The sequence below is a fragment of the Onthophagus taurus genome, chromosome 6 (assembly GCF_036711975.1).
Source record: "Onthophagus taurus isolate NC chromosome 6, IU_Otau_3.0, whole genome shotgun sequence".
Classification (NCBI taxonomy): domain Eukaryota; kingdom Metazoa; phylum Arthropoda; class Insecta; order Coleoptera; family Scarabaeidae; genus Onthophagus; species Onthophagus taurus.
The window spans coordinates 8,143,743-8,166,767 of NC_091971.1; the positions used below are offsets into that span (position 1 = coordinate 8,143,743).

General features: G+C 36.7%; 1 protein-coding gene across 9 annotated transcripts in view; it reads right to left on the reverse strand.

Moving 5' to 3' along the window:
• LOC111427758 (Calcium channel protein beta subunit) overlaps positions 1 to 23,025 on the reverse strand; it is a 54,527-nt gene that overhangs the window by 14,310 nt on the left and 17,192 nt on the right. For 5 of the 9 annotated variants that reach the window (XM_023063032.2, XM_023063031.2, XM_023063030.2 and 2 more), the window contains exon 3: positions 11,428 to 11,463. The exons of 1 other annotated variant lie outside the window; for it this stretch is intronic. In XM_023063032.2, coding sequence (XP_022918800.1) covers positions 11,428 to 11,463 — 36 coding nt within the window. Of the gene's footprint in view, positions 1 to 11,389; positions 11,464 to 23,025 lie in introns of all 9 variants that reach the window. 3 more of the 9 variants (XM_023063036.2, XM_071196364.1, XM_071196363.1) reach the window with 1 other exon arrangement.

The window sequence follows — 23,025 nt, forward strand, 5'->3', positions numbered from 1 at the left end:
CACGTCTTAAGCTGTCGTGTTTCAAGTAATTTTTGGTTATACAGCTTTTCGATTATAAAGAAAGTAACTGGAGACTACCAGATATCGTATCTACAATTAATATTATGTCAATCTAAAACTAATCAACACATTGCAAACTGAAAGAAGTAACAAAACCCATTACTGCGCTTATAAATAAACTATTGGAAAGTGGAGTATATCCATCTCATTTTAAGCAATCGGTAGTGATCCCAGTATATAAGAAAGAGAATACAACATCGCGTCAAAACTATAAACCTATATCCTTAATAACGACATTAAACAAGATATAAGAAAAAGCTTTATCCAACAGAATCCAAAACTATAATGAAAAATTTAAGTCAATTTGGATAAAATATTTGATTGACTTTCTTATAATCGTTTGACAGTGAATGTGGATAAAACATTTTTCATGCCATTCTCGACCTATGGTAATCAGCTGCCAGTCTACGATAAATTGTCTGTTAATTCTGAGTGGCAATTGCTAGTCACTTGTGGTGGGACAGGCACATTGAAAGTATATCAAGAATATTGAGAACTTTATCGTATAAATTCAAATATCCAAGCTCCATACTTAATGTTTATCACTTAAAGACATTGTATCATTGTTTAGTAGAGTCGAGGCTCGTTATGGAATTTTGGCATGGGATGGTCTATTACGATACTCACTTAAAACCATTAGAGATACTACAGGATTATTAAGAAGATATTAGGAAAGGAAAACTTGTACCCATCAGCACACCTATGTTTAGAGTTTTAGATGTCCGGAAGTTATTTGTATTCGAGGTTATAACTTATACATGCAAAAATAGAGTCATACGTGCTTCAACCTAAGTTTGCTAAAAAACATGTGAACAATGCTACTGGGTTTTATTTTTAACAGACTCTTACCTGAAATGTACAAAATATATGTATTGCATTTGCACTTAATTACATTTTTGAACGGAAGGATCAAGTCATTCTTGTTGTGGTGTAATAGATCACTTATTGATCAGTTGTTTTAATACACTTTGCTTTGTACCGATCTTTGTCGATTTGTTAATTATGCTATTTGCGCATTCTTTTTGTACTTGTTTTTACATGAATATAATATTACCTCATTTGTTAATCGTATCCGCCCCTAGTACAATCACATGGTTTTTAGGGCGATGATTGATATTGTTTTTATTTTTTTACGGAAGATATACTATTCTTTTCTCTACATTCCGATTTTCGATTTGTGAGCGCAAGTGGTCTCGCCTTTAATTAGAGGTCGTTCGAGGCCGAGGAGCTGCACTTTGTGTTTACTAGTGTCGGATTGACATGATGTTAATTGTAATGAGCCGGGTGTAAGCAACATTATCTAAACTCAGAAGAGAAAATATAGGATTTTTCCCGACTAAGTCGAGGTCATAGCCTTTACAATTAATATCGTATCAACCCGAAACTGAAATAATTGTAGAAACTCGATTTAAGTAGGTAAAGTCATACAGTCTCCACTATAATTAAAACAACAAAGTTTCAGACTCTCCCATTTATTCCACTTCAAATTGATTACACAAAACAAATTTATTTAAATTGAACTATGTCAAAAAAATTGATTTAAATCAAATTTATAAAATAATTTATTATTCTTTTTGTTAATAAAAGCCATTTTTCGTTCTTTTCGTTTATGGATGCTAAGACGATCATAAAATAAAAATACTCGGTGACCGTATGTTAATAAGAGAGATTAGCATATAAATTGCATTGGACACTGTGTATTAGTTATTTACGCGTGGACGTGTTGCCTCATAATAGTTTTTAACATTCCCAAAAAATAATAAAACCGTCGTAAAAAAGAGTAGGCGAACCTCTAAAAAACGAAGTTAATTTTAATAAGCTAATTTAAGAATTAGCGATTAAAAAAATATGTTGATTTTAGAAAATTATTGGAAATGATGCATTTGATTTATTTCTTAAGATTTTTGGTATTTCCAACATTTGTTATTAATACAATAACAACAAAACAAAGTAGTTTTCCTTGTTGTACATCAACGCTAAATGTAATTTATGTTCTTGTTTACCAATTTACCATTTAAGCAATCGGCGAATTCTTGGTGATTATTGGATATAAATTTGCCTTTTTACGTTTACTTAAGAAACGGGCTTTCTACTTTAGATAGGAGAACATAAATAGTGCGTATACGTGAAGAAAAATTTAATGCCCCATTCGTTATATGAGACGAGATAAATGAGAGATATTAATTTTATCAACGTCTTTATATCGCAGAGCGTTGCGCACATTTCTCATCAATTTTTCACTTGCCGCTAGATTTCTTTCTACGCAATGTTAACGAACGGTAGCGGCATTAGTAAATCTCTCTACGTTTGGATAATTCATCAATCTTAAAGTTCTATAACAACAAACAAGAATTGAGTATAAAAATGAGTCGTGCCATTCGCCTGCCATTTTCCTTAAAACAATAATTCAGTTGTGATTAATTTGTTTGCTTTTTTGAGGGAGTATAGACTGATCTCACTCTTCGCCCGAACGCTACTTTTATAAGCTTTAAATTAAGATTCATGACTAATTATTGGAGGAATTATTACGCATAAAACATATTATTTTTGATTTTGAAATATTTGTTTGATCCAAATCCGAATGCGTTAAACGCTAAGATTATTTGCGGTAATTAATTTCTTTTATATCATATTCTGTGGAAACCAAGTCGAACTATATTTGTTAGCAACACTTACGTAGAATCGTAATTACTAATTTGTGAGCTCATAAAGGTCAATGTCGAAAGTTGGGTAAAACCGGGACACTCGGTTCAATTGAACAAGATTTAGCAATTAAAACTTTATGATTGCTATTCGGACAATCAGCGAAGGTCTTTTCAAACACAATCACATTTATAACATGTTAATTATATTTCCTTAACGGTAATGGATTTACATTTTATGAAACCAAAAAAAAATCTAAACAGTTGTTATTACCTAACCGATTTTTCAGTCGTTTTCAAGTGTATCATTTTAAGTGATAAATCTATAACGCTCGAACAGCTTCCAAACGTGTTTTCGAAGGAACGTTCTGCGCCGATCCTTATCTAAAACTATAATATACACGAAATATGCTAATTACAGTCCATATACCGTTAAATCGCTCCGGCGACCGCTCATTTCGGTTCAATTAAAAACCGAAGACGAAGAACAACTTCTGCCCCGAAGGAGAAGGAGGTAAACGCCGAATGGATGAAAGCATAAAATAAAAATCTCGATCCCACCGAACCTCGCCCGAAATCGCTCAGAGTTCAATGTAACTATAAATTCGTCTAACAGTACTAAATAATACGAGGCATACCCGCGGTCGGATTATCCGGCCGATATGTACCAAATTACACACCTCTGCGCCAGTTCGAACGACGTTGGGTTAAGAAGAAAAAAACTAGACCCAGAGGACGCTAATTTAAATGGACCTCGAGCAACATTCGATCTCCGTACGTTTGGGCGGTGGATAGTACAGAACGTTGTACTGTTAGACCAATTATTAAAATCTTATCTGATCTGGATGCCGTGTAAGCAGATAGAATGTGTCTTTCGTTTTGCTGCCAAGAACCGAGACGATTCGAGATTTCGTTTGGCGATTTCGGGATACCGCCTCACGGTATTTCAACTCCACACATTGTAACAATACTACGTGGCTGGCTTTAATAAAAATAAATATTTTGATGTAGTTAATTTGTTTTACAATTAAGATTTCTACATAAAATTGATTTTTGCCAAAATATTCTTGTTGTTATTTTTGTTATCTGGTAACACGATGTAATATATTAATTATTAATAATTATGTGGTGAAACATAACGCAAGAGTGTTAAAAAAGACTTAATTCGACTTTTATCAAGATTTTATTTTTGAATCTAATTTCACACCATCTAACATAAAAAAAATTATGTGTATAAATAAATCAAAAACCAAAAGTAATTAATTGACGTTAATGATCAAGAAGGGGCGTCTATAGAAACGTTTTTATAGATTTACGATTTTCCCGTGTATTTTAATCAGTTCATTCGTTATTAAGCATACCCTCTATCTCTATAATTATATAAAAATTTACATTAAATTTCGTTTTATTTAAAATTTGCCGTGGAAGAGGATTAAAATTAAATTTGAATACACAGCGTATAATTCGACATTAATTAAAAGCGTAAAACACTTTGTGCGTAAGCAAACTAATGGTGGACTTCATTTAAAAATATATAACGCACAAAAAAATGTTCGTTGATTAAATTACATTCTCATCATTTAAATTGTTCCTCTTAATTCTATGTGATTGGTTGCATGTCGAAAACTGTAATCGATTCGCAGTTTCTTACAGTATCGACAGGATAATAGGTACGGTTTATGAATCCTCCCTCTGCAACCAAGATACGTTTGCGTGTCGGTAAACCGGAGACCGGAAATTCTTACTCATTTACATTCGGCCTCGAGGCATAGTAGGTCTCTTGTATCTACCGCTTCGCAATATGTTACCAATTATCAATTTTCGTAGGTCCTATTTATGCGGCCGGTTTAATGGTTTAACCATAAGGCTTCAGCTTTTCGAACACGGTCTACTGCACGTTTTTTCTGTGAAGTTTTAGGGCATGTGCTTTGAATGAAATGAGATGTCTTTGGCGCCTGCCAAACCAGACCTCAAATTTTTAACAAATTATAACCACATATTTATCGTTTTTATTCTTCATATGGAGTTTAAGATTGTTATCTTATACAGGATGTATCAAATCAGGACTGCAAACTATAACTTTACATTAATGAGTTGTTTTAATATGTGTGCTGATTGGTAATTTAATGCCATTCTCTCGTAATCTTCTTGCTAACACTGCTAATGTACGACTACACACTGCTAATAAAAGATTGGATACTGCTTGCAGAAGACCATAAACTCCTTGCAGAAGACATGATATACTTGACAGAAGACTATGTAGTGCTTCTCGATGACTAGATCCTACTGATAGAAGACTAGTACAGGAAGCGAAAAACTAAATACTGCCATAAGAATGCTAGATACTGCTTGTAGAAGACTACGAATTGTTACAAGTAGCCTAGAAACTACTGACAGAAAGCTAAACTCTGCTCGCAAAAGATTAGATACTACTTGTAGAAGAGTATTGCTGGCGACAGATGATTAGATAGTGCTATTGGAAAACTAAAAGCTATGATTATACTAAATTCAATTAAATTTTCATAAATTTTCTCAACTTTATATTAAATAGTTGTAACAGTTATTCAATAATTATTATTGGTAATGTTTGTGAAGTAATGATATTGTTTCCAAAATTATTTTGATAAAATGTCAGAAAGTTTTTGAAGTATAGCTATCATTTGAATGAGACTTTTGAACTTTATGACTCACAAATAAACTTGGCGAAGAAATGCATATCGTGTAATCGATACGCAACGGACACGAGAATGACAAAATAAACAAAAAGAAAAGTTGTAGGCGGCATCTGCCTAGAGTCGTCTCCCACGCGCGCACGTGTCCAGGAGCAAGCACCTCTCCGATACAGTATCCCACATTCGTACCGCGCAATGACGGAAATAATGCACTCGCCGTGAGCCTGTGCTTCTCATTTTGCTACTAAAATAAACGACCCCAACGCCATCCTCATCGGACAACACGTTGGTATTTTCGTCGATCAAACGCGATTACCGGCGTTTCTCTTCTAAGTTACTCCAATTAAAATTAGAATGTTTTATGTGTCGCCAGCCATTTCTCTCTTTCCTCTTTCTTTTTTGATACTACAATGTTAGAGAAAATAAAACTTTCCGGGATAAATTTTTCCCGATTTAAAAATAAGACCGTCTTAATGACGATACGTGATTTTTTATGGGCTCCAATTTTACGACTATGAAAGTGAACGTTGCAATTAAAGTAGCGTAAACTATAGAATTTACTTTTAAAAGGGGTGCCACCCAAGTTGCTTTACCCAATTTAGGTAAATTTTATCGAAACAAAATGATTTCTGAGAAATGTTTAATCGATTTTCGTCCAGGATATTAAGTGTTTAAAGCTCTTTGTTGAACTTTACGGTTATTTTTGAAGCACTACTTCGAAATTGTAAACGTTATGACCGATTAAGCGGAAGTTATCTCTCAATAACTTGGGATGGCACTTTAGAAAGTTTTATGTTGCTCGTAATTTCGACCACTGTACTTCAATTTCGGACAATGATCTATAAAAAATAATTGGAATCGTTTATTTTTTTGAATTATTTTGTGGTGTAATTTTTGATTTAGTCTTATTGCTTCTGAATAAATCTGAAAATATAGGTCAGCTTCCCTGGCATTATGCAAAATAATCTCTAATAGATTTTCTCGGTATCGATTAGTATCCGGCAAACAATTCCAATCGACAACCCGTCACTTAGCAAATAGGAACCGTTTATTGAAAGTGTTCACCGTTTACCTTAACATCTTTATGCAAATTCGGGTGTGCGCTTTGTAAGAGACGAACCCTGGCGAAGACAAACGTGTAATTTGGTATGCAATTGTAATTGGGTAATGGCTCTGTTGTGTCTGCGGATCAAGGATGAACGAATTATCTGGGCTCACGAGGCGTTCTTCAGCAACGCGACGCTTTTATATTAAACTATTAAATAGTCAATCAAACGTTTTACCAACCGTGTATTATTTTCCCATTACTGTATTAGCATAATTTCGACGCAATGGCGGGCGACCTGATCGTTTTCTACACGAAGCTCTTTTTCCCTCGAAAATATAAACTTACTTTTTTCTTTTACTAACTTATTACTTCATCTCAAAAAATCTTTTCCTTAAAAATTAAAATTCCCTTCGATATTAATTACTTTTCCCAGGGATTTTAGTACAATTTGAAATGTCTCATTTAACCCCATTATTCTAATTGGGTCGATCGAAAGATAAGACTCGAGCTGCTTTTCGGACGGCCACCTATGGTCAAAAGTAACGAGTAGTTGGAACGAACGCCCCACGCATTCTTGGAGGTCCGTGGAAATTAATTACAATTAGCAGCGTATTCTGTGCACATACCCGCCGTTTCGGTTTTAGAGGTCACGCTCCGAACCAGACGATAAATTTCAATTTCAATCCGATTTATCATACCTCTACTTAGATACACCAAATATCGTACGCCATTATTTATCTCGTCGTATTCCTAATTAAAAGTACCTACCATTTCGTGACAACAAAGATTTTCACATCTACAGAGTGATTCAAGAGTAACATAACTAAAGTGATTGCAAATCAAACTTTTTGTTATATCTTTCGAAAATATTATACACTTAGATTATATGAGTTGCGTGAAAGAAAAATAGCGTGCTTTTAAAGTTTTCTTAATCTTAAACGTGCTTAATCAACTTCTTCAACTAACCCAATTTAGATTTCCTAACTTCCTACTGATACGCTCCTAATTCCAAAAAACAATTTCACTCCTCCGTGAATTGATTAATAGTTGTAACTTCCTGTGTGGTCTTTCGGTGCTCGAGTAATTCGAAAGGTTTAAAAAAAAAGTAAGTCATACCAGGCCCGAGGCAAATTAACGTTGGGAATAAGTAGCGATCCACACAACTGTATTCATCTTGTAAGCGAGAGAGCATTATTCCCATGGCTCAAAACCTATCTAAAGCCACATTACCATTTTTTCCATTACGAAATTTCTAATAGTGACCATTACGCCGTATCTCGTTGGTATGTAGAAGTAACGCAAACACACATAAAACGACGAAACGCGTTTACGTCCACTTAAATCCCATTTTCCGGCGTATTAAAAGTACCGTTGGCGTGGTCATTTTGTAATAGAGAAGTATTCAAATGACTTCTTGTAGGAGAAGACGAAAGAACGTGAAGGCGATTACCGGGTGGTATTGAGCAACCACACCATAAAGTGGCCGATCTGACCGGGAACAGATTAGGTGTGAATCACCGCTTTATTTCTTCCTTATTGGTCGAAATGATGTATTTCGATAATCTTAAACTTCACCAATAATTCTTTGATAACTGTTAGCAATTTCTCTTTTTATATTTGCATAAAGTCTTTCGACTTGGATGAAACGACTCGGAGAGTCTTCTTAAAAATATATAAATCTAAGGATTTGCTGTAAACAGGAACATAAAAAGGCAAGAAACGCGTAAGGTTGTCGTTGAGTGCGATTCAAAGAAAAATCTTTACTCGGCAGAGGAGAATTTTATGCCCTTTCAGTAAACTTTTTTCCGTTAAATCTGACGTGCCGCACGTCGATCACCCAGTTCCATTTCTTTTTTCTTCCTATTCGAGTTAGTGTGGGAGCGAAATCGATGAAAGGTTTCCTTCCATGTGATAAAGAAAAACTTTTCTCGTAAAATTTTCTAACAAGAAATTTGAATTGAAATTACCCTTAACTATAAAGACCCTAAATCTCTAATATATCAGGAGACTTCAAAGAGACCCACATAATAAAACCAAAATATAACTCATTTTTCCGGGAAACGTTTAACGCTTCTCTCCGGTACGGCATCCTTTATACACGATCTTTCTCATTAAATTACGCACACCTCTCCGACCATATTCATCGGTTGATCCTTGGTTGAAACCTTACCGCCTTCGACTTTCAAGAAATCCATCGAGCAAAAAACTCAAACCGCGCAATAAAACCCCGTGAAAATGCACAATTAAACCGTTGAATAAACCTTTCGGGACTCTCTCGAAGTGCTTGACTTAACAAGTCGTTAACATGTTGACGGCAATGTTTCTAGGAAAATCCGCACAAAGGAACCAAATCTATGGTTCATTTTCAAGAAGTAGTCCTTGGATCATTATTTTACCCAAAGAACCACCTGAAAGTGTTATCAAAAATTTACAACAATCAATTTCAAGTTTTCTTGTATAATCGTAACCACAAAGAAATTTAATTGCTCTCTTTTTCATACGGACAGGTAACAACCGTTCTATCCACCTAAAAGACATATGACAGTTCACCTGGAGGGCATTCCATGACACCAAACAGACAGACAGAATGAGGACCATTAACATGTCCATCATTTCTCGGCTGGATGCTTGCGCTGTTTGCGCACATTAATTAAATAAAATGAGATTTTACACAAACGGTAGTTTTAAATGTTTCGCTATTCTCTTATTTAGTCGAGTTGTATCTACTAAGGTTACCTTTAAAGAATTAAAATAAATCGTTTAAACGCTTTAAATGATTTTATGGGCTCAACTTATAAAGTAAAAGGACATAATAGTTCTCTTAAAGTCATTTCTTCTTTGTGTTTTAGCTGTATTTCTTTAGCTGGGACAACAAGTGAATTCATTAGATATCGTCTCTGTACGGTGGCTATAGCAACTGCCTCCACCAATACAAATGGTCTTAATTATCTTGCCACTTGCCCCCGGATCACGGGCATTTCTTCGGTCGTCTCTCGTCGGAGAAGGGGCATCTCAACGTTCCCACTGGGACCGATCTCTTCTAATTATTGCTTACACGTGAAGGTGACCCCTACCGTATAAACCCAATGTTGATGTGCACGTATATTCGGCCCAACCAGGTATGTGCTGTGGATGTACAGGTATACGCGTATACCTGTTTTCGGTTTGGCTATTTGATCGCACTACACTTGCATCGAATGGAGGGGCTCGGATACAAAGTGAGAAAGAAGGAATGTGCCTACGATTCCATCCCATCGTTGTTGGAACAAAGCGCTTTTTGTGAACGGCGTGGTCGTTTATTAAAGCTGTCATTTTTTTTTGCCAAAATTGGTTCATAACTTGTTCTTATTTTTTATAATAAAATTATGTTTGTAAATATAAATAAATCTTAAAAGTATTAAAGATAAAAAAGTTTACTATCAAGTTGGTCCAATCGGTGACAATAGGAGATGGACCCGGAGCAAAAAGCGAAACTGAATCGACCATTCTACCCCATATACAACTTTATGGCTCTAGGTTGCGGCATTCGAACAGTGGCCACTAAAAACTCATCATGGGCAAATTATTCTCAAGTCAGGCGGCGTTTCTTAATCGCCCCACCGTCCGGTCGGTGCTATCATAAATCAGGCGAAGCTCGCGATCAGCACCCCAGATGCCCTTTGCCGAAGGTTTTTGCGAATGAAAACGCTAAGTGGACGGTGCCCGATCGGTAACAAGATGGCGATTTTCGGTTACCTGCTCTTGCGAACCCTCGGTATTGCATTTATGCATTTGGGATTGTCGTAAAGGCACTGGCTGACCTTGCGTTGACCGCTCCAACTCCGAGGAACCTTTTTGGATCTCTTTTTACCCAATTTCAAAGGGGTATTGTGTTGTATTTGGCGCGACTCCTTCAATTGCCACACACAATGTTGACGTTAAAGTACCCATCAACGCTAAATATGAGTTTGCAGAAAATTCTACAAATTTCGATTTAATGAAAGGAAATCAAAAAAGATTTCTATTAAATGACACGTGAATAACCTACAAAACTAGATGTTTTATCGAAGGACCGCCCATTAATCATAGCACTCATTTAAGTTAATCGGAGAGCAACGGAATCATAAAGGAAACGGTAAATTGCATTTAATTCGAGAGCGTAATTCAACTTTCTGCCTGCGGCCGTGATTCATTCGTGGAGGAATCGTTGACCTCACTACGTACTCGAATGATACGACAAAACACTAATTACTTGATTTATAACCGATTTCTAAGACACACCGGTATCTAAATCTAGGAATTACCAAAGAAGACCGGAATTCGGTGTAATTCCTAAGAGCCACGTGTGTTTCCCGCAAGAAAATTTTTTCGATTGTGAAATAAAGTTCGAATGAATTTGAAACCCGTTTTGGAATGCTTTCTTGTTATGTACGTCTTTGGATAAGTTAGATGTGAAATAAACTATACCCTAATTTGATATCTAATAAAATGCATGCTTTGCTACAGAGTTTAAAGTATACCTTGTGTACATATACAGTTCTTTTTCTGTACATCTAATTATAGGTATAATACTAATGTAAGAAAACCCACGTGCGCTCATGTGTTTGTAAGTAGTCTGTGTGAGTGGTAGAAAAAGAATAAAAATAGAAGCGCCAAATTAGTTTTTGGTGTCTGTCCGCAGGGGCAGATGTGCGAAGAGACGAGCAAAATGGAAAATAAAAAAATACAACCGAGGAAAATAAGGAACAGTTGTTGGCGAAGGAGTGCGACGATTGAACGAACAGAAAGGGGAAGATGTGTCCCGTCTTTATCTTTTTTTCGAGTAGGTGCAAGTTTTGCATGCGAACACACACACAGAGGAAAACGATCATAAAAAAGATGTCTCGGCATCGCCTGTTCTAAATGTTGTCTGGGCAACATTCTGTGTATCGATGGTGTAGTGTTGGATCCTCTAAACAATTAAGAAAAAAGCATCCATTTACACACACCTTGAACTGGGAACGTTGCGGTCGCATGGCCTGCTTACCTTTGACGATATTAGCGTCAAAGTGGGTGATGATTCCTGAAACAAAAAATAAAATTACTATATGCAGATACAGATTTTTATAGGATGTAATACCTTTATTAAGAATTTGATGAATTATTTGTTTTGACTCTACCCGTTATCCAGACAATAACCTTTCTAGTTAGATACTTAACTATGCTTGTATTTGAGATAGTCTCTCCATGTTAGACAATTTGATTTACTTTTTCACATGCTTTGCTTCATGTCATGACATGTGTTTCCGCAATTATCATCAACATACAATAAAAGTAATAAATTAAAAATTCTTCGAAACACCTAATTATAAATTTATTATTAAATATTGATAAGCAGAAAGAAGCTTGGGCTGATTACATCCTCAATTTCAGTTGTGAAATAAGTTCAAGTTTCGCGACATTCACTGTTTGTTAAAATTCCATCCTGCGTAATCTGAACCAGAGCTCGGTAATTAGACCAACGCTATCGAATGTATAAATGACAGCGGCTCGCAAATTGCCATTAACCGTGCTAATCCCAGAAGTTGACAGCAGAATATCTTCATTAAGAAGTGAAGTCGGGTGATAATGATAATAACAGGTTATCGGGGCGCCACAGCCGCCCTTCGTATTCGAACGAACGACGGGTGTCGTCGCCACCGGAGCGAAAGAGTGAAAGGGAGAAGAGCACTTCTAAAAATATCCGTCGCCTCTTCTCTCTCCGCGATATCCGGAGACTCGGTGCAATTCGGCTCTTCTCCTTCATGGCCTAACTGACCTTGACAACATTTTGGAACGTGCAAGAGGCCGCCGCGTCGCCATCACATAAAATTCGCGGAGGGCCCGGTTCCGAACAAGAAGCGGTTGATGCCAAACCAACCAAAACGTCCAGGCCGCATTTCTGAACGTCTGGAACATGGACGTACTGGCCCAATTGAATCAATATCCAAAAATTTATTTTCATAACCTTCACTTAATATGAACTCAAAAAAAAATAAAACTTAAATTAATCTTAAAATAACTAACATTGTAGAAGATTTAATTTTGAATATCTTAAAATTGATAACGATATAAATTAGGGTACCATCCTGTCTCGCGCCATATATAGGTCGGTTGATTATATAAGTTGTTCTTGGTCGTTTTCCCTTTAGCCGGCGGCCTGCACATACTAACACAGAAACACAGATAGCTAAGCGCCCGGTTTTCATGGGATCCTTCGGGCGAACACAGCTGCTTGTCGAGGCCTTTTCAGCAGCACGTGCTGCCTGAACAACAAGAAAATATAGGTGAACGGGTTAGGAGGATCAAAAACAAGGCTGCGCCAAGGACCCGCATTCGAACCCTTAAGGGAACCATTTGTATACCCAGACTGCTCTTTTAACCCTCCCTCCCGCAGCATTTTAATAATTTTACTACGAATAAAAGACGGCACGCGTTCTTCGGAGTTTACCCCAAGGCGTTTATGGGGCGATTTCAATTTGAAATTCTCCAAAAAAGAATTTTATCGTTAAGATTTCTAGATAATAATATTTTAAAAGTGATGAAACTGTCGATGACTTTAAAATTTCTACCTGTTTAAGCCGATAAATACATACTGTTTGCGTTTACGGAGCCAAAAGGCTCTTGGGTTGTATAAGCCTGAGAGGTGTTAAAACACTCATACCACCCTCCGAGGTTCCCAGAAATCCACATAAATCTCCATCGTTTTCGACTTTTAGGACCATGGGAACTTATCAAGTACAGCCCAGAGAGGACAAAATAGCTGGGACATTAACGTGCAGGACCCCAAATGCCCGGCTTAATTTTACGATTTCGCCGAAATCGGACCGCGCAGTCGGCATAATTAGTCCGAAAGTTGCAAGTTTTTTGATAAATTAGGGAGCGGTAAAGGTGAAGAGGGAGGATTGCGATGGGGGCGCACGATAAATCAGCCGAATCAAATCAAAAAGAGATTACGCGGTCCCTTGCTGTAATGATTCTTCTTTCGTTCGTTTCGACGGGTCGGGTTTCTGCGAAAAAATCCCGGTTACCATTTGACCTGGCTGTGGGTGCACGAAGACTGACCTTGAAATAACCAATAAAGTTTTTAAAATCTTTCGGAATCTCACCTCCATTCAACCTTAGTACCTAATTGTAATAGATCATTTTATTTAAGACATAAAAAAGTCAAAGCAAATAGCTCAGTCAGCGTTCTATACATACGATGATGGTCTAAGTCAATCCGCGCCTGTTAAAACGTTAAAACCACATAACGCAGCGGGCATCCGATTCCTAAATTCTTATCTTCCAAGAACTGAGCGTGACCGCACGGACAATAAGTACAATCTTCGGTTAACGACGGTCCAAGCGGAGGTTTAACGAGCGATTACAAGAATGAATTTCTCGTAATTGACGTATTCGTATTCGAACCTAACCAGATATCGAGCGGTAGCGAAGACGGCTAAACCGCCTATCCACAGTCCGATCTCTAGATCTTGTGCTGGGTACCGAACAAAAGGCATTTCCCTCGACCCATATCAGAGATATGCCACTTGAAAATTGCGTTAAAAGTCATCCGACGCAGGTACGCGAGACCGGGGTTCTTCCCTAGTCCATAATTACATGGTTGCCATTCTCAGAACGTTGACTAAATGTTGTTGGTATGGCTCGTCTCTTTCGTAGGATGGATCTTACTGGCAGCTTGTTTATCGATGGAGACGGAGCAATTATAAGTTTGATTGCAATAATTATTGCAAAAATTGCAGTATTATTAAAATTATTTCGAATTTTAAAATTTCCCGCCACACACTTCATAAGCGATTTAGTTGAGTTGTAATTACGAAAGATTGGCACAAAAGAAACCGCCGCCGACGATGTGAAAAGTTAAAGGGGGATAGTATTTCGTCTGATGAACCTAAATGTTTTTATTTTATCGCGGTCGCTAATGACCTCATTAGATAATTAATCGAGTTTCTTTAAGCGAGCGGAGGCATTTAAATTACACCGGTGCAAAGGTATACCAGAAGGACCAGTTTATGCGATCAGGGTATAATTATTCTTTGACCAAAGACCAACAATATCATAAATAATTGGTGGTTTGAGTTTTTGCGGACGTATTGTATTGGATTTATAAAAAATTTCGTTTAATTAATTTCAAAATAATGTTAGGATTTCAAATTTATTACATTATGATTCATAGGAATCTCATAAAAGTTAATTGGAAAATTCTATGAATACCATTTGCCGAGGCCTTGGGATATGGTCCTTTGTTCGCCATTACCGAATTTCATAGTTTCCTGGAAACGGAATACCGAATGCACATAATTATCTATTACCTGTGCGGTCGTTTAACGTGGACCAATTCTTGGAAAGCGCGATAAACTGGAAGGCTGGGATGGTCATCTTCCTTTTGTGGTAGCCGCCCATAAACCGCATTATATAAATTTACAGGTAATAAAAGATGGCGGAACGCGTACGCGTTGTTTGTGTCGGCGAAATCAAATTTGAACCCTCGAAAATCCACAAGTTTCAAACACCTGCTGTTTAGACATTAACGGACGCCGATCGGTGTATGCTTTCGTTGTCGGCAAAGAACACGAAAACGATAAAGACGAACGATTTTTAGAGGGAGACCGAAAAAGGTTTGTACCTAAATTTGCCCTTGGAACCTTTTTTGTTTCGTCTGTACTAGATTTAATGCATTTGCTGCGAACTTCCCCACCCAAAAAAAGCTCTATAGACATACCTACCATTGGCGTACAGTTAATTTATCATCATTAAATTTCGAAAAACCCTCAAAATCGATTTATTTTTTTCTCATTTCCTTTTTAATTAATTTGAAAATTATAAAAAGAAATTTATACTTCTTAAAATTAAACAAAAAATTGTTGTAACCCAAATAACTTCTCCACCACTGCTTTACTGTACCATATTAGTTACAGTCTGTCCTTGTTTAAAGGTCCACATCTCAGGTATTGCGCTCCGCAAACCCGGTGGTCCTAGTAGACGATAATTGATCAGCAAAGTCAGTCGAAATACGATAATCGCCTTTAAAACCATTTTCATTACGGTTCAACGGCACGAAACTCGATTTCAAAATTTTAAGATTGGAAAATTACCTTCAATCATCAACGCCAGTTATAAGAGATTTTTTAAAGTACGCCTGTCACTGGTATTTATGCCGTCAAAAGTTCCCTCCGTCATATAGTTTATGTGAACACCCGGTGCTTCGTTCAAAAATTGTCATAAATTAAAGCGGTCCGTTGGTTATCCTGAACGTTCACTTGGCGCACGTTTTAGATTTGACCAGCATTTTTTCTTCAGAATTAATATTTTTATAACTCATAATTATGACTACCAGTTTTGTGTAACGTTATCTTTGATCTTTTCGTTAATCTGCTTTTCAATTTCTTACAGTTATTCCTTCGATAAATAAATCATATTTGATATGAGAAGAATGTTGCTTAATTTGGATTGGACTACTAATAACGCTGTTTGCTGACGATATTTTGCTTATTGTAGAAAAGAATCCGTATTCCGCGAGATGAATCACACAAGTTTATATTCCTAAGCCAGAAAGTATGTTTATCCCTTTTTAGAAAGAGAATATCTCATCTAGGTAATACAACGCTCAAAAAATAAACTCATGATGGGCTGTGAAACTCTTTAATAATAATAATAATATATTTATTGAGCTGTCAAATGTTTTACAAAATAAGTAGGACAAAGAAAAAAAAATTTTTCCCCCGTGAAAGCCCTTACTGCTGTTTTTTGTTGTAGGAAAATATCTTTCGCCGCCGATGAGTTCCCCCAAATTAAGATACCATATGATGCCCTACTATGAAAGTTGGCAAAGTACTAGCTGCGTCATATCCAACTATTGTTTTAATATTTCTGATAGTAAAAATCGCAACAGAGATCTTTGAAGATACTCAACTTGAACTCTCAACTTGAACTCACTTCTGATTTGGCATTACGGAAATCCCTAGGAATTTTATTGGTTCTTGCTCCCATCCCTCAGGTTTTGTCGTTAGTAGAAATTTCTGCGTCTTGTCAACATTTAGCTTCAGGCTATTGGCTCAAACCATTCAACTGCTTCAGCCATAATGATTTCAGTGTTCTTTTCAAGCGCACATTTATCTTACAGGAAGGTCATTTATATAAATAATGAAAAGCACTGGATCCATAATTGATCCTTGTGGGACACCAGAAGTAATATTGGTAATTTCTGAAGTTCGACCCTTCCATTGCACGCACTGCATTTTATTGCTTAGATAAATACGGATCATGTGATTTGGTAGCCCTCTTATATTGTCATATTCCAATTTACTTAATAGTAATTAACATGTATTCATAATAATTGAACCTCTTGTTTCTCGTCAAACGCTCGTGCCACAGCTAAACGACAGCCTTTGGCTATGTTGATGGAAAATTTTCGAAACAAGTTTTATTAATAAAAAGTGTTGCTTATACAGACTATAATAACCACAAACGCATAGAAAAAAAATTTTGATCGGATAACTAATAACATAAATGGTGGACCGTAATTTAGTCGAATTCGTAATTGTTGATTTTGGTTGGTACAAGACAGGTGTGTTTTGAAAAACCGAAAATGCAACACGAAACCTTGTAAGGAGTAATAGATAAAAAGGGATGTATAAGATAATTAATGGCTAATGAATGGCAGCTGTCGGCAAAGTGACAGATGTTTTAACTTTCGTTCGCACAAACCGAAAAGTCGTTGCCGTTTTTAGAATGTTAAAACGTAAGGACCTCCGTTTTCGTTTTTGAATTAAAAATTTTAATAAATCTCGATGTTGACATTAAGAAGAAATATAAAAAAATAATCGAGGTACAAAACACGACCCGCAAAAGCAAATCAAATGTTAATGTATGTAAATAAAATAGGTGCTTTTCTTTAAAAATGTTACGATCTAAAAAGCAGTCCAACAGAATGTATAGCATATTTATGCTAATTCGAACGTTATCACCGATTAATTGGTAAAATCGTAACGTTCCTTGGTAGAATTTATCACTTCTTCGCATTTTATGGGATATGGGGCGAAAGTTCTAAACGGTGACATTAATTTGTAAAAGATGACACTTAGACCTGTAAAGTGGTATACCGTATCGAACTTTGCAGATGTGGTTTTTAAATCTTTCACATTAACATCCGGTTGGTCACAGCACACTTTTCTACGTAATTTGAGACAAAATTTTGGAACTTTCGGTCCCATTTGCATACGGTGCGGTTTAACGCCTGAATTTTAGAAATTTGTGTCGTACAAAACGAGGAAATAAATTTTATTAGTTGGCAGAGTATTCACTGTTTTCACCACGTTTTGATGTTATTAATGTGTATTAAATCACATTATTTTAATTTATATGATTTCTCATGGTTAATTAAATTTAATTTGCTCACTAGTACAGTTACGCCAATACACAATTACTTCAATTAAAAATCTAAAGGAGCAAGTTTGAAATATCACGCCGTCCGTTGTGGTTCTAATGAATATGATTGTTTCCGTTTTTGTTATTCGCTTCGGGGAATGCTCTGATATATCTATCTATCTTTCCTGTAGAGGTCTCTAATCGCCGCCTCCGACAAAAACATTTCTTTCACGACTGCGGGCGATTCCTTTCATGCCTTCCTAGCGGTACAGTGGGGCGCAATCGTATCGATTTTGGAGCTATTGATCCAACGAGACCGTGTAATCACTCTACGGCCGCAATTACCGCTATCCATTTATTAATTTCTAACAAACACAATCGCCCGAAACCGCGTTGTCTGGGCGATATCGTTACTCATGAACATGTTTGAGAACACAATTCCCTATAAAGGTATTGGTAATCACTTTTTAATGAACCAAGACGTTCAGTATACCAAAGTTTTTTGTTACAAAATGAGGATTTTATAACAAAAAGAAATAAAGAAGAAAGAAAACAATTTTCGTTTTTTTATTAATGTTTTTACTACTTCCTTAAAATAGCACCGCTAATCTTTATAAATTGATGTGACGCTGAAGAGTTATTTCAATCTACCTCGAAAATAGTATTATTTAGACTTGCATTGTTTTGGGCACACTGCAAACAATTTGTCACAAAGTGACTTACCCAACCGAGTTCCTCTTTTAATACACAAAACATCCCAGCGACAGGAAATGTTGCGGTAAACTAGCGGATTATTACACGAGTCCAATTCGTCCTGTTTACGTTGGCACTACTTCAGAAAATTTTTGAATATCTTGCGGCTAAAGAACAACACATTGACTTTAATGACTTTGCATCCTGTCTTATGCAGTTGAGAAAGCATCATAAAAAATGTTAAATTAATTTTATTCAAAATATTAGAAACGAAGTTAACACCGATTGGTTCGTTCTTCTTGGTGGGAGTAAACCTTGATCATTTACGTGTGTGCTATTAGTAAACGTTCATGTAATAAACTATAGAGAATAAACTCCTCCTCTATTCTATCCAATAATACGAAATTTCGAAAAGCATGTTTTGGTTCATTATTTCGAAATGACTACATATTACCTCGGCGTGTTTTAAAAGGTGATAAAAGGTTTTCCGCTGAATAAAGATTCATTACGCCGGGGCCAACGCCCGCCTTCAATCACAGAGGCTTCTCATTGTCTCGACCAATCCATTTCACGTTGAAAACTTTAACGCACCTCAGCTATGAACAAGACAAATCCGAGTAATCTTTCTTTACCGCAGGGACTGAACGTAACGGATGGGAGAGAAGAGTCGGTTGTCGAGGTAGATCGATTAGTCGCCGGTTGTCGCCTGAAGCTACATATCACAATCAATCACTATCTAAGTTGGAATAACCTCCCAAAACTAACCCTATACAATATTGCAAACTACAAAACAAAGTTATAAAAAAGTTATTAATTCTGAAAATGTAAACGATTTTAAAGCTCACACTATCATAATATCTTGGTGGCCAATTCACATCATTTATCTGGAGCTGAAAAAGTACGAACAATGATGCCGCCTACTCAAAATCCGCACAAAAATGCACTAAAGTAATCAACTTTTCGGCCAAAATCTTCCAAACGCTAAAAAGTCCATTTATCGTATACACAGAGTTATCTTTGGTAACTTTAAGCTCCTGAGTCAGTTGCATCTTATACTGGTACTGGCTCTGCGGGATCCTAGCCACAGTGCAAAACAAAACTAATCAAGGTTCAACATTCGCAAGAAGTAATTTAACTAAAAGATATCAAATAATAATTGAAGTTTTCCTCATGAAATCAAAAATAATTTTAAAAATCTCAAAACAATTTCTGCTTAAAATCGTTTCAATATCAAGTGACAAGGAGAAACCATGCGATAGCAAAGAACTGATGAATTCTAGCCGATATGATTCGTATTTATCGCAGTTGAAAAATATATGTTTCAAATTCCCCGTTTCCAACCCACACGAACAATTGGGGGAATGTAAAATAATAATTTTATTTAGATGGGCACGGTAACATCCGTGGCTGAACTTCAGCCTGACAACAGTTGAAAAGAAATTTCTAGAAACGTCACGCCTACTATACCATTGATGGTAAAGTATACGAAGATTAACTCGAATGCCTGTGCTGATATGTTTGATTCCAGTGTCTACACCAGTCCCCCTTTACAAGTTTCTCCGTGCAGATAGATAAGACTTCAGAAGAAGAAAATTCGCTTTTAACCAGCATGCCATTCTGCAAGGCCGCCTTATCTACACGCTCATCGCTCATTATGGACAAAATCTACTATTTGGGCGTATATTTCTATCTATGTACTTTAAGGCATCCAAAATTACTATTGCTTCCGCCGCAAAAATACTAGTAGATGGATTAAGTATAGAATTGGCATGGTAATTAATAGTAGGTATCAAAAAAACACAACCCTGGTGTTGGTTGTGCTTTTTTCACTTATGCCCAAGTTCTGACGGAAAATTCACTAAGTTGAAGTCTGCGAAAATCCGTGCACGGCGAGGAGAAATCGACGCCCTCGGGTTCCCAGGTTACATGGACAGCAGCAATCTTCTCGGTCAATCTGACATTGCTTTAACGTACTACTCAATCGTGTAACTTACCATCGTGAGTTGGCATCAGAGGAAACAGACGCCGGTAAAATAACATGGCTACCACAAACTGTCAACCTTAAAAACTATTCAGTTTTATGTCAGTATGGTTTCGGTAATCCATTGCAGAACAATTAATTCAAATAATTATTGATCAAATTGAAATTTTTGAATATTTAGTAAAGCTTCCCGAAGAAGTGAAGAATAGAACTATGTAACTTAATTTAGTGTATTGCAAAAGCAGGAAACATCGTTATTCACTATTTGACTAGGTATTTAATTATATCTATGTATAACGTTAGATGAAGGATTCGCCTTATTGCAAGACGAGCCACTATAAGCGAGGGTTGTGCTAATATCATTAGATCGCGAACGAACATGTTCACTGGGCACCGCTTCTACGCTTCATCGCAATCAACCCCCGTTACTAGATTAACGCAATACGGTAGATGTGGCCGCAATTTCCGACGTGAACAACTTTACGAGGGAATTAATACGGAATTGCTGCGATTCCGACGGCCGCTCTGCTGTTAATTCATGTGTACTCCGCGAGATTAGATACGAGACGGCTGAATCCGGTGCGGAATGATGGCGCAGAAGTACACAGATCAGTGAATCGATTTTGAACTATACAGGGAGGGTGGCGGTGAAGGGAACACGTTCACAATACGAATTTCATCGGCCGACAGTGCAGACGGAAAGTATCCGTTTAATCGGAACGGATTACGCTTTGAGCTCTCTCCGATGTTGAATGCGCTTCGCTGAAATTTTATCAGATATTAAATGTATGTACTGTATTGTTATAAAGCATTGATAAATACAAGAAAGTTAAATGAAATATAAAAATGTTTCAAATCTCAATTGAAATGTATAAGAATTAGTAAACAAGAATCGAAACCGTGAAATTGCTGACAAAGGGGAGGATCGAACCGGAGAGTTTCGGCCAAATGGTTCGTGCCTCTTTTCGTAATCGTTATGAGAGCGAGAGCGCGAAAATAACACACCGATAACCCTAATAATAATAATTCGGCGGTTTACCAAACACTGACAGGCTGAGTGACTGTTTAAAATATCCCTGTTTACGCGTACGGCTCCACGCGCTGGCAGCCCGCAAACGGTACAGAAGAAAAGAAATAAATAATGTAGATATATCGCGTAAACATCTACCCGCAATAATCGACGTTGTAAAGGCCGACCTCTTCTGTTAACGTAATTTAATTGTTTCTGTTTCGGGGCGTGACCGCCGTCTTAAACGGGATAACAGCCCACCCTTTGGTTTACTATCGGCGTACGAAGAAAAACCTATACTTTATTGTCTTTCGTACCGTATAACACTTCGCGAACGTTTGTTTCCAAACAGGAAAGTAGCAGTACTGTAGATTTACTATTCTTCCCCGGATGCCGTAAATAATAGAGTACCCTGTATACACATTCTCCAAGTGTATCTACCTACTTAGTTTACGACCATCCAGATTTGTTACACGTTTTCTTTAGGAATTCAAAATTTATTACTTTTAGTATAACCATTTTCTTTTGAATAAAATTAAACCTTTAAAGTTTTTGATTATGACCACAAAGTCAACATGACCCACTTTGCTGCAGTAGACAAAACTAGTTGATAAAGAAGAATCCTATCTTTCAACTCCTTCAGCAATATCTCATGAATCGTTATAACACCGAACGGTTTTAGTTCTCAAGAGAATAAATAGATACTACAACAATCAAACTGATAGTTTCCACAACAATCAGAGACGGTCAAGAATTAATTTTGATATTATGGGGCCGTAACAATTTTTTTTATTGGTTTATTCGATAGTTTAGCAAAATTGAAGACTTCTATAATTTTTTATTTTTCAAACTGGGCTTTAGTTTTTCAAAAAAAGAATTATGAGAACTTGAAGAAACTTTGGATACGTCACCGTCGTTTCGCACGCGGTTGGTTGAAATAAAAATCAATAAAAGGTGCATGAGCGAGATGCCACGAAAATCTTATGCTGTAGAAGAAGAGATCCGAACGATGCACGTTTGTGTCTTCTTGATCTTACGCGAAAACTTCGTAAACGGCACCAAACCTTTTATAGAGGGGATTTTGAATTTTAATATTAATTACTGCAATAATTTTAGGATCTGAAAATGTTACCAATCCTTCTATTTTTACATAGTTTACCGATTTTTTGAAAGATGGTCTTTCTATTTGATTGCGGGTAACGGCCCCATTAACTTCAATTGTGAGAAATCTAAGGTGATGAATGTTTTAAATATGGATAAGGTGAATTTAGAATGCATCACATCTGTTGCATAAAAGCGGCACTTGAAGTAAAAAATAATAATAGAGTTTGGACCTGCGACGGCAAAATGGCAAATGGCCGTCCATTGTAGACAGGCACGCCCTGAGGTGCCGGATTATTCACACGAACGTACCTGGTACACAATAGAGAAATTTAGATTTTGTTATTTTTTCGGGCTCTGAACCTCTTACCTGTCCGGCCGTTCGCATTTCTGAATTATATGAAAAGTCATGTTAGCTGTGAAAATATTAAAAGGATATTTTTATCGTTAAC